The 13,167-nt window shown below is 37.5% G+C and overlaps 1 protein-coding gene across 4 annotated transcripts in view; it reads right to left on the minus strand.

Moving 5' to 3' along the window:
- Positions 1-13,167, minus strand: part of rgs19 (regulator of G protein signaling 19) — a 40,285-nt gene that overhangs the window by 8,206 nt on the left and 18,912 nt on the right. For 3 of the 4 annotated variants that reach the window (XM_057319150.1, XM_057319152.1, XM_057319153.1), the window contains 2 exons: positions 1,589-1,728; positions 95-178 (listed from right to left, as the gene is read on the minus strand). In XM_057319150.1, the coding sequence (XP_057175133.1) occupies positions 95-178; positions 1,589-1,728 (224 nt within the window). The remainder of the gene's footprint in view (positions 1-94; positions 179-1,588; positions 1,729-13,167) is intronic. The other variant, XM_057319151.1, reaches the window with a different exon arrangement.

Below are 13,167 nucleotides of genomic sequence, written 5' to 3' on the forward strand. Positions count from 1 at the left end.
GCAACTTCTGAACAATAAATCGATGATCTCGAGAAAACTCAAAATGCTTTCAATGATGTCAGTACATGTAATTGGATGTGTGTGTGAATCTCACCAAGTTTCACATGGAAAGGGCTCCAGCTTGGTCTCTTGGGCTTTCCTCCACCCGCGCTTGTCATCTTCACTCCTAACAGTGAGACTAGAAGGTGGTGAAATGGCATTGAGAAATAACAGAACAGAACAAAACAACACAACTTACACAACACGTAAGACCCCACGGTTTCATTTATGTGAGCCCACGATAGAATTCCTCGGATTTCTCTTTCTTGTCTCAGGATCCTTAAGAGTTTTCACTTCAAATATTTAGATAATTTGGTCTATGTTAGAAATGCTTGAGATAATATTAAAATCTTTAAAAAACAAATTTTGGTATCTTGACGTAAGGTTATTTGAGTTTGATATCTCCTCTGAAACTCTAAATGAGAAAATATATCTGAGATGCATGACACTTTAGCAGAAATCTCGATTAGTCTTTGCTTAATCTCACTTCTGTCTGAGAGATCTATCTGTGATCTTTATTCGTGATGTTCCTGGTACACAATGTGAAAGCGGGCATCCCCCTTTTGTGTCTGACAAAACCTGTAGCTTAACTGGTAAATGCTACAAAATGGCAAGGTCATAGGTTTGAGTTCCAGTGAAAAACACAAACAAAATTTATTACATGTCTGCATCATCGGTTGTAGGTTGCTTACCGGTTTCTGCCGAGGAAAGAAATGAATGCGAATGCACTGAAAACCTCACTGTAAATCCCTACTTGAAGCAGGTCTGCATAAGACTGTGTGTGTGTGTGTGTGTGCGTGTGAAAAATGTGAATATGGCTCCCATTTTCTCTAGGGCCTCTGGTAAAATGAGAGCAATCTTAAGCACATTTACTCTACTGACACACAGCAGACTTGAATTTCACTCATCCAGAAGAGTACACACATGGCACACATCCATTAACACAGTATGGACCGTATACATACAGATTCACTTGTAGTCACAAACAAAATATAAAAAAGTGGCATTCATTTTAAAGCCAAACATTTAGTAAAACTTAGTGATAACTGTTCAAAGTTGTATAGTGATACAAGTGACTGTATCCTAGATCCTAGTGGATCATGTCCACAGTTAATATAATAAACTACAGCTGTCATTTCTGAGACAACTGACCTAAGTCTAGGGTAAAGGGATAGTTCACCCAAAAATTAAAACCTCATGTCATTCAAAACCTGCATTTGACTCTTCTGTGGAACACAAAAGAAGTTATTTTAAGGAACGTGTCAAATGTGGTTTTGTGTTCGTACAATGGAATTCAATGGGGTCCAGTGTTGTTCAAAATATCTTCTTTTGTGTTCTGCAGAAGAAAGAAAGTCATACAGGTTTGAAATGACACGAGGATGCGTAAATAATGAGGAATTGTCATTTTTGGGTGAACTATCCCTTTAAGTGTCCGCTTTTTGGGGCCACTGCAGGTTCTCTGAAATCTCCCAAGTGGTGGAGCCGACATGAGTGGAATTTGGATTGTACCATGTGTAGACAGAGACAGGTGAGTGAGTGTGGGTCGTACCATGAGCAGCTACAGCAGCAGCACCAGCAGAAGCAGCTGGTGTTGGGTTTCTGTGTGGGGGAGGGATGCTGGGCGCGGCTGGGGGACGTTTCGCTCCGTGCCATCGGAGACTCGCGGTCTGCCGGGATAGGGCCTGTGTACTGATACACATTAAAGTAAATACACAAACTCATGTGCACACACCAATAAACACAAGAAATCTTCAAATTTTGTGACATGTCTGTGGTCGTGAGGTTGTAATTCGTTCAACTAAACAACCTCACTAGGTCATAATCTAAACATTAGGCTTTCCACCTTCAATCAAACTTTCCTCCAATCTTACCCTTAAAGGCTCAGTGTGAGTTTTTTTGCAGTATTGACCGAAATGCAATATAATATGCATAACTATGTGTTCAGAGGTGTATAAGGATCTTTCATAATGAAGCGTTATGTTTTTATTATCTTAGAATGACAAAACAAAAACAACAACAACAAACCCCTGAGGGTCTCCAGACAGGAACGAGCTTTAGCTTATGAGGGAGGAAATGCTGTTTGCTGAGGAAACTCAAGCAACAGGAAGTGTGCACGAGACTGAGGAGGAACTGCCCGTTCACACCCAAAGATGCCAGCACAATGTGGTTAACTGTGAGTCAATATGGAAGAATTTGGGTATATAAGGGTATATATTGAGGTCATGTCTGCTTGCCTTTTTATGCACGGAAAATGTGGATCAATTGTCAATTCGTCAGTAGCAAGTAAAGTCAATTCAACCAATTTTAGATTTATCTCCACTTTAATGTCAATAAAAAAGGAGCTGTGGTTGGTCAGACATTGTTTTCATGTGGCATTTACACAGACAGTGATTTGCAGCAAGAAAGTCACACATTTTCTATTTTGAGCAAATATCAACCATTTTTAATGGTTTTTAACTGTAACAGTTGCAATGCCGACCAGACTTTATGCCAATGGTCACAGATCTGTCTATGTGAGACTACTAGGATCTATGAAACCTAAAACCACAGACTTTGTAACTTTATATGTGGTCTGTTGTGGTTTTTTGTCCCTCAGTCTCTGATGGCTCTAAACAGGAGAATTGCTTTTAACAACTTATACACCTTTCTTCACGATTTTAAAGGTTTTACAATTTCACAACTTTTTTGGCCCTCGAGCATTAAACTCTCTCTGCTCAAGTTATTTTTAGCCTTTCGCAGACCCCCATTCATCCTCCCCTCTCCTTTTTTTTTCTTTGCCGGAGAGCTATTTTCTGCGCTGGGGTCAGCGCTGGCCAGAAATTTTGACAACACACTCGCACACTTCACAAATACTGTTGAAGCACAGGAGGGTTGTGTCCTCCCCCATTCCTTCAGTCCAACAGCGAGCGGTGTTGTATTTCCCTTTGGAGGTCCTCCTGTCTATATTAAACACCTCTCCTGTTTGCTTTTGTAGCATTTCACAATGACCGTATGAAACCACGTCCTGCACACAGTTGTGGTTTTGTTTAGTCTGCATTTTTGGTCTTTTGTTTCACTCATGTTCGCTTGATATAATGACCGAGATATTACACAAATGTGGACTACTGTTTAGCTTGCATTCAGTTCTGAAAAACAGGACAGGGTAATGTGGCTTAAAAATTATACCTCCATAGTTTTAAGCCTCGTTTGATCTCATTTGGATCTCTGTCTACCAAAAACATTTATATCAGCAAAAATACTTTGAAAATTTAGCTTAAAGACTGGTTTTTACTAGGGATGGGTACCGAGAACCGGTACTTTTTTGGACCGGTACATAATTGGGTCGATACCAGAGTATCGATAAGCTTCATGACAAACGATACTGTTATATCGTTGTTTTATCTCTGTGTATTCGGGTGTTAAATGGCGAATTAGAGGCTGCTGTCTGTCATTTTCCATCCCTGAATGATGTCCGAATGGCCAAAGTTTGCTCGACGTATGTGTGATATCTAGGGCCATATGATTTCCACGGTGTATTTGTAATCTGCTTGTTTATGAGTGAAAGAGTGGCATGGTTGCGCTTGTGGAGCTTTCAGCGTCCGCGTTTCACAACGAGGAAGCTTCTGTCAAACACCCCTTTGCGGCAACCCGTCAAAATAAAAGTCCATTATTTGAGAACAAGTTATAACATTGTTTTTAATAATTCGGCCATGGAGTATATTTACTTACTTTAGTAAATTGAAGTAAATGTGCAAGTAAAATTATAAAAAATAGTACATATAATTTAAAAAATATTACTTGCTTAGAAAATAGTACTTAAATTTATGTAGACCTAAAACCAGAAAGGAAAAAAGAAATACGGTCTACCAGCCAAATAACCATAGTGATGTAAAGTAAATATGTTGAATTACATTATGATGTGGTATGTGGTATGCTAAGGAACACACACACGTTTTGTTTTGTGGCATTTTCTGTTTGCTCAGAAGCATTTGTAAACTGCAGTTCTAAAGCTCATCTGTAATAAAGAAACTTAAAATGTTTAACATCTTTTCACATCATGTGTTTTTGCATCAAATTATAGAGCGTAGTATCGATAACAGTATTGATAAGTACCGGTATCGATAAGCAGTATCGGTATCTATAAAATCTTAACGATACCCATCCCTAGTTTTTACACTGTTGCATATAAAAAAGAATTATGTTCTTATAAAACAAACAATATAACAATATAAAATAATGTTGCAATAAACAAATTTCCTGAATAAAAAATGACTTTTAAACATTTTAAGAAATATAAAATGCCACACAAAAATCTCTTAAAATATGGTACAAATAACGGAACCAATTCACTTAAATTACAGAAATGAAATAAATTTAAACTCAATTTAGCATATTTTTAATCTATAAACTTGCCTTTAAAGTCTTTAGGAGACATTGTGGACAAATAAAAAGCTTCTTATGTCACTATAACACTATTAATAATGTTACGTTTGACATTTTATTGCCAAACAGAAATCATCATATTCCTACTACAAAACTCCACATGGCACAGAGAAAAACGAAGATAAATGTATGTGTTCTATGGGTCTGGGGCTGAGGAGTAGTGATGGCTCAGTCCGTTCTAATCTTGTTAACTCTCCCTTTAATCACGTTAGGAGGGATTTGGTCGAACCCTGGCAACCCCGAAATCTGTCCCTCTTGACCCTCGATGTAAGAGGGAGTGAGAGACAAAGCATGCGAAAGAGAGAGAATGACATGAGCAAGATTCCCCCTAATGAGACACAAATCCCAATGCAGGGCAGGCATGACAATTCATGTTGCAAAGCAATTCTGTATGGGTAACTGGACCCAAATTCTTGCATAGCTGTTTAATATTTAGCTGTGCTAAAATCAGAAGTTTAATTTAGTGCGACATTTTGAAATTTGTCAGAACTCAATTTATAATGCAAGTATGTTGTAAGTTTTGCCACAAGGGGTGCTAAAGTGAACATTCCCATAAACTCCTATGGTCAGCTTTTTGATGACAGAGCAACAGACCTTGTTGAGCAAATTGAAGTAAATATTTTTTTTAAAACAATTAACGCAGCATCCGTTTATTTTGTCATCCTTTGTCTAGCGTATTATATAATCACGTTCTTATTCATGTAAAGGCCTTTAAACCCTTTAAGCGCGATTTGAAACAGTTACTTTGACTCGTTCGGTATAAGTAAATAGACAGCTTCTAGCTGTGGGATGCTTAAACCTGATGCTTTGACTCCTGTCATTAATGTTAATCAAAGAACAAAAGAAAGGAGGAATTCAATGTGTTTTGTATCTTAAATTCTGTATTTAATTTAGAATTTGTAATTAAAGACTGTAAAGTGTTTGAGAACTTAATTCAATTTCTGTATATTTCCTACCAGCGGCGTTGCTAGGCCCTTTTTAGGGGAGCTAAAGCCCCCCTAAAGTTCTAGCTTAGCCCCCCTAAAATATTTTGAGTAATAATGTAATCTGTACAAGAATTCGAGATCGCTTTATAGTCCCCTTTAAAACTCTTATTATGAAAACGGCGTTAGTCTGCGTTATTTAGCGCATTCTTCAGTTCACAGCAGCACAATGGAGTGAACATCATAAGCAGAGTAACGTTACAATGTGTGTGCATTAACATGACATCTGCATTTTTGCCATTCTTTGTTATTAATCCATCTTAATATGATGCGGGAGCGATACAAGACCCTTTCCCATCCACTGTAAAAAAGTTTTGTCTGCGTTCACCCCTCGTTAACTAACGTTAGTTGTTTACGTTACCACCAGCAAAATGAAAGCATCACCTCACACCAATGACGGCATACTTTGAAAACGATCATGTTGATATTGTTGCGCACAGAAATGTGTCATTCATGATGATGTGCTGTTTGATTTTTCTGCACCTAAGTTATAGAGAGTTGACGGTAGTTTTGACAGCCCCGGAAAGACGTCGACGGGCAGATAGAGTTACGTTACTGTAGTTCAGCCTGGTGCGGCTGTGTTATTCATTGTTCTGAGTTCCGAGGAAACAAAAGTGTACCTAGAAGCTCTTTGTCGTTTTTCAGATGCTTCAGTATTTTTATTAATTTAAAACATATTGTGTATGTAATAGATGAACACGCAGTTATGCACAGGAGTGACAGCGTTCGTGCCAATCAGAATGAATGGCAGGAAAACATATCAAGTTATTCCTACTAAATAATGATTCAGCAGTTGATTGTGACATTTATTATATGGATTTGTGGCTGTTGTTGTCACTTTGAATTATAAATGTTGCAGATTGACCGATTAATGTGATATTCATTTGAATAACAATAACTTGTCTTTATGCTTTTCTGCATATTCTTTCTTAATTATTTATTTTAGTAATGTATACAGTATGTTGTGCTTAGAGTGTGGCTATATATTTATATATATCCTAATTGGAGGCTGAGCCCCCCTAATATTGAAAACCTAGAATCGCTCCTGTTTCTTACGTATTAGACATGATAGCTCTCAATTTTAGGCTACTGTAGTTTAATGTTGAACGGCTGTTAAAATAAAGAACAAAATAATCAATTTAAAGGGGTCATATGACACAGCTAAAACGGATATTATTGTTTGTTTTAGATGTAATGCAATGTGTATACATGATTTAAGGTTCAAAAACGTTGTATTTTCCACATACCGTGCATGTTTGTATCTCCTCTTTGCCCCGCCTCTCTGAAACGCGCAGATTTTTTACAAAGCTCGTCGCTCTGAAAAGCGAGGTGTGCTATGATTGGCCAGTTAACCAGTGCGTAGTGATTGGTGGAATACTGCAAGCGTGTGACGGAAATGTAACGCCTCTTACCATATTTGGAACATCAGGTTCCAAAGCAATTGTACTAAGAGGTACGCCCACCTTACTTGCGTTTACATTTGGGCGGTCTTAGTCAAATCATACCACGAACTGACGTAGATTTGTGGGGGTGTGGTTACACGAGGCGTTTCAGGCAGGTCTGGGTGAGCATTCGCTTTCAGATAAAATGCATCTTTTGTTCCGACACTTTCTTTTTTGCAATTTTACGTGTCTAATACACGCATGGGCAATTTATAACACACCAAAGACACAGAAAAACACGTATTTGCACCATATGACCCCTTTAATGGAGACATCACTTGCAGTGCTAATATCAGAATGTTGGTGAGTTTTTAGCATCATGTTGGTGAGTTTAATCAACAGTGAATAATACACATTTGTCATGAAAGTCTAGCTGAACAGCAAAAATGAAATAAAGTAATACAATACAGAAACACAACACTACAACCCAGAGGAAATCTATTTTCTGCACATTAGAAACAGAAGACAAGGAAAATGTGTGATAGAGACACCAATACAGTGTGATAAAACGATACAGATCCCTGGGAGCTCTGGTGTTATCAGGGCCCTTGAATAACACATGGCACATGGAGAGTGGGAACCGGAATGAATGCATGCTGGAACGTGTCTCTCTGGGTGGTGGAGGATTGAATAAAGCTCTGCTGTTCATGCCCGGGGGCTTAAACCAATTAAGAGCTCATTTGAGAATTAATCTGTGTGATTATTCTCTCATAGTATCAAACACAGATCAGTGTTCAAGTATAGCGTCAGAAAGAGAGAGAGAGGCAAGGAGGTTCAAATAACTGTAAGCACTAATGTTGACAGACACTAATGTTGCATGCCCAAATATCAGCATCAGGCATTGGCAACTAAAATCCTGTATAATTTGACTGCTTCAGGATACATACAAATATAAGGCAATGACCTTTGAATTTGTGTCATTCTTAATACTGGACCGCAATTGCCTGACAAGCTCTTGAATGAATGAGGTTCGTGCAGACAGGCAGAGACATGTGGCGTATGTACAAAACAAGTAAAAACACACGGTTTGGAATCTCAGTGTGCGTCGGTTCTTTAAATGTGACTCAGCACTGCTGCACCTTAAGGGGGAATTTGGTGGCTGCTTCTTAAGAGGTCAAAGGTTAAAGGGCAGGAGCATTGCCAGGTGGCTATTCCATGTGAGAATGTAATTCTGGTTGAGACTGAATTAAATCAACATGGTGATGATGTTTGACAATGGAGAGATTTAGCAGTCAAAATTATTTGTTGCACGCTTGTGTGGCCTATCAAATGCTCCACCTTTAAAAGAGTGCAATAGAGATATACAACAGTAACATGACCAAAAAAGCGTGGACACACTTAAAGGTATAGTTTACCTAAAAACAAAAATGTCAGTCATCATTTATTTACCTTCATGTGGTTAAAAACCTGTGTATGACTCTTTTGTGAAACACAAAAGAAGATATTTTGAGAAATGTCTCAGTGGTTTTGTGTCCATACAATGGAAGTCATTGTGGTCAAGTGTTGGTTGGTTACCAACATTCTTCAAAATATATTCTTTTGTCTTCTGCAGAAGTAAGTCATACGGGTTTATAATGTGTAAATAAAACTTTAAAATCGACAAAGTGAATAGATAAAAGCAAAAGCAGTATTGCAGTATTCATGGAAAGTCCTTTACCAGGATGCACCCCATAGAGAACGTCTACAAAAAAATATTTTACTAGTACAAACAAGTATGGACATTGATTCTGTCCGGGATTTCTGCAATGCGTTCAGTAATGTTCATGAAAGGGACGTCAGTCAAACCAAACACTTCTGGAGCAAGATGGAGCAGCTCGGAGCCCTGACGCAACCCCGGAGCCCTGCACCAAACACAAAGCTCTGGCAAAGTCAGAACGGTCACCGGTTTCCAAAATGAACATTTTTGCAACACACACACAGAGGCTTTACTGGGTCTTAACAGAGGGCAGAGTTATTTGCTTGTTCTCACATATTTACACACACAGCTAACACATCATAAAACGTCATAACACTTTCCAAGGAAGAGGCGAGACGTAAAAAGAGGAGAAAGCTGCTTGCACTGATCTTGTCCCAACAAGCTCTGAAACTCAAGCTCTTAGTTGAACAATGAGAACAAGTTTTCAAAACTTTACACATGTGTACACGCTAATCTACGTCAGCCCAGGGATTTGCAAACCCAGAGTATATTTACTTTCTCTTCACTTATCACTTTAATCATCAACTCCGGAAGGGAAAAAAAGATAGAATTATCGCTTTTAACCCAGGTGATGATGTACAGGTAATGTGTGGCACACGCACTTCTAATACAATGAAAATACTGGTGTGAATGTATCAACGTCTCATTTATGAACATATTTTATAAATTGGAAAGGCAAGACAAGTGTAATAGACAATTTTGAAAGCACTGTATCAGTTTGCATGGGAACATAACCCATGACCTTGTTTGCTATGCCACACCTGTTGACCTACTGAAACATGTCTCATGCATGTGGTCATTTGAATGACAATGCAACAATTTGGAACAATTTGTGCTTGTACAGTTTTGTTAAACATACGAGGCATTAAAAAGCTGAAAATAGTCAATTTTTTGAACATTTATTTGATGCAATATGACGAGAGAATATAGAGAATAAAATAGGATTCTTTTTATTCAACTAGGACTGCTTACATGACTTCACAACGTAATGTGAAACATAAACCGGCGAGATATTTGTGACAATGACAATACCCTGGGGCAACACAACTTTCTAAATTCTTAGCTGGAAAAATAATTTGCCAATTTAACGAAAAACAACACCCATAAGGATGTTCAGATATTTGTACTGGAAATGATTTCTGCGGGCCTCGCTGCTATTAAATACACATGAACAATCCACTGAGACTGTAAATCTATCCAAACAAACATACGCACACAAACGGCAAAGACAAAAATAGTTTATTTGGCCAAGAGTTATATTTAATAGCACGAGCTGCGGCAAATATGTTGTAGTTTGATGTCCATTTAAGGAAATTTGACAGTAAGCGAACTCCGGCTCCTTCCGTACAGTCGCACGGGAAACGGAGACCTCAGCGATGAAAACCCTCCTGAGCTCCATGAGAAACATAAAGTGATCAATATGTGCCTCTAACTCTCCGTCTCTAATTGTAATCTTTAAAGGAACAGTTCACTTAAAAATGAAAATGTTGTCATCATTTTCTCACCCTCATGTTGCAAAGCCATATAATAATAATTTTAATTTTTTAATAAGGCCTCTATTTTTCATATAATAAACGAACAAACTTAAATATAGCACACAAGAGACAAGAACCACCTTAATGAGGCTATTTTGTCCTTTTTGATATTTGAAACGACAAGTCTCCATTCACTTTACTGTACTTCATTCGAAATAGTAAAAGGCTTTTGCGATCCATGTATAAAACAAAGTCAGATTTAGAAAGACACAAGGGTGAGTAATACCTCTATTTACCACACAATCTTGCACAGCCCTAATGACAGTCAGATTAACACAGAAACACATAAAAAGTGAGAGAAGAGCGAGAGAGGAAGTATTGAAACTCAGATGTTGTAAGTGACACGGGGTGCTTGAAACCTAGTGAGTCAGCTAACATTGCTTCCTCTTTCTGCATGCTCACCTCTCGGCGGATCAAACCAAACAACCATCACTATTCCACTGATAGCCATCAGTCCTGACAAACAATGAGTCCACAACACCACCACTGCTGCAGTTAACATACCGACACAGCCTCACATGCCCTCTTCTTCATCTGATAATGTACGCACTCACATTTCTACTTAACACAGTGAGTAAGCCATCTGGTAATACAATGCAACCTATATGTTGTACCGGAAGCCTCTGCAGCATCCGATGAAGATGCAGTAGCCTCAAGACTTACTTTAACCGTTAGCGAACCAAGCCGAGTTAACGTTAAGCAGCGACGCCAACAATATTTCAAGAACAAGAATTCAGAGGTGGACAGAACTTTTCAAAGATTTTTACTCTCAAGTACATTTTGAAGTATCTGTTTTGAAGTGATTTATCAAAATGTTTTTACCTTGGAAAAAATCTACTACATTATAAAGCCTATTTCACCTTTTACTCCACTACATTTCATAAATTCATGCTGATTTTTTTAACTTGAATACTTAAATCTACCAATTTAATCGCGATTAATCGATTCCAAAATAAATGTTGTGTTTATACAATATACAGTATATGTGTCTGTGGCGTGTATATTTATAATATGTACATATAAATACACAAACATACATGTATACATGAGAAATATGTGTAATATGTATTTATATTTCTACATAACATAAATTATATTATATTTAAAAATATAAAAGTACATATACTTACATAAAAAATGGTTATACTATATATATGTACTGTATGTGTGCATTTATATATATATACTGTATATACACTGTATAAACATATAAATATAAACACAAAACGTTTATTTTGGACTCAATTAATCGTTGTAGATTTTTAATTTATAAAAAGGTAAAAAACATTAAAAAATATTTACAAAATGTAGTGGAGTGATTTTTGCTTTATAAATGAGGTAAACAAATTACTTAAATGTACTCAATTAGAGTAAAAAGTACAGTCCACTTCACTTTTATTTCTGTCCAGTAAAAAGTCCAGTAGCTATAGAAAAGTAACAGCACACATGACTTATTGTCTTTATACCTACAAGCAATGTGGTTGCACATACATGTCAAAGTTTAACACGTAGCGTTAGCGTTTGGTTCAAATCCAAACAGTTCCTATGAACAATGATAACAGTGATGCTTACCTTAGCAAACACCACCAATATTACATTATGTAGTGGTGATATTACATTATGTAATATTACATTATGTACTGTTATCATTATGAACAATGATAACAGTGATGCTTACCTTAGCAAACACCACCAATATTACATTATGTAGGTAAATACTTCATCTTTAAACATGTTAGTGTAAGAGACCAGTTTAGAGATGTTTCCTGTCTGTTGATTTAATCGACAAAACTGACTTGAGATCAAACCTCTTGAGAAACTTTCCACAATTCAGTAACATTTACTTGAAACCCAATTCCCCAACCAATATCCCCACCCCCTCCCCCAGTTTTAAAACCCCAGGTTTTTCTCATGCCAATTGAGCTTCCATTGACCCATGACTATCTTCTGAGTTAAAATATACCACCTCCAAAAGCAGAAGCACTCTGTGCCCATGGTCAGAGCCAATGTGACATGCCAGCGTCCTGTATGAGTCAATAAAACTGTCCCTTTCCTTACAGCTCATGGGTTTTATAAAAAGGTCACTACCCCTGGATATGAGATCTAATGTCTTCTTTTGTGTTCAACAGGACAAAGAAACTAATTTTGTGTTCAACAGGACAAAGAAACTAAGCAAATTTTCCTACTATGGTAGTTAATGGTGGCCAAGAACTGTTCGGTTACAAGCATTCATCCATTCATCCTGTGACATTCTCTGTCTTCTCGGCTTGTCTACACAACAGCGAAATGAAGCTCAGCAAAGCAAAGCTAATAGCAGAGCTACTGCAAGGGAATTTTGGTGCTAGCAATCAATTTATCCTTTACATAAACTTATCTCATGGATGCTTAGCATCAGCAGCCTCCCGCGCTTTGGGAAGAAGGTGAAAACTTCGTAGCCCGTGGTTTCCCTGACTTCTTTTAGATGTGATCTAAAAATACGAATGTGAAATATGAAAAAGTAATAAATAATGTTTGTATTTTGGGTGGGTATAGTAAATCGGATTTATTTCTGTTTAGCTAAGACACATTTATGCCCTCTTTGGATATTAATCCTGGCTTGTGGAAAGCAAATGAAACGAGCTTCCCGAGGTGTTATCTCTACATTCCCGGGACACCCGTTCCATCTGAAAGGGTGTTTTTTGCCGCGGGTCTAATTGTCAACAGGCTCCAGACTATCCCCACAACACGTAAACATGTTACTTTATTAAATAAAAATTAGCCAAGCATTGGATTGAGGTAGGCCTGCTACTCTTCTGTGTTTTCGTTTACTCATAATTTGTTGATTATTTAAGTTATTTTCTTGCCTGTTTATTTTATGCTTTGGATTTATATTATTTTACTTTTTCTACATTGTCCAAAACACTGGAGGTTCGTGAAAATGTGATAATATGTGAATGCAGGTGCTGTTGTTGATCTATTCGTTATGCTGCTGTTTGCATGTTAAAATAAATCTGTGCAAAAATGTTTTGTATTTTTAATGTGTCACAGACCCTCGTCAACTGTAGCTGTGT

The sequence above is a fragment of the Triplophysa rosa genome, linkage group LG21 (genome assembly GCF_024868665.1).
Source record: "Triplophysa rosa linkage group LG21, Trosa_1v2, whole genome shotgun sequence".
NCBI lineage: Eukaryota > Metazoa > Chordata > Actinopteri > Cypriniformes > Nemacheilidae > Triplophysa > Triplophysa rosa.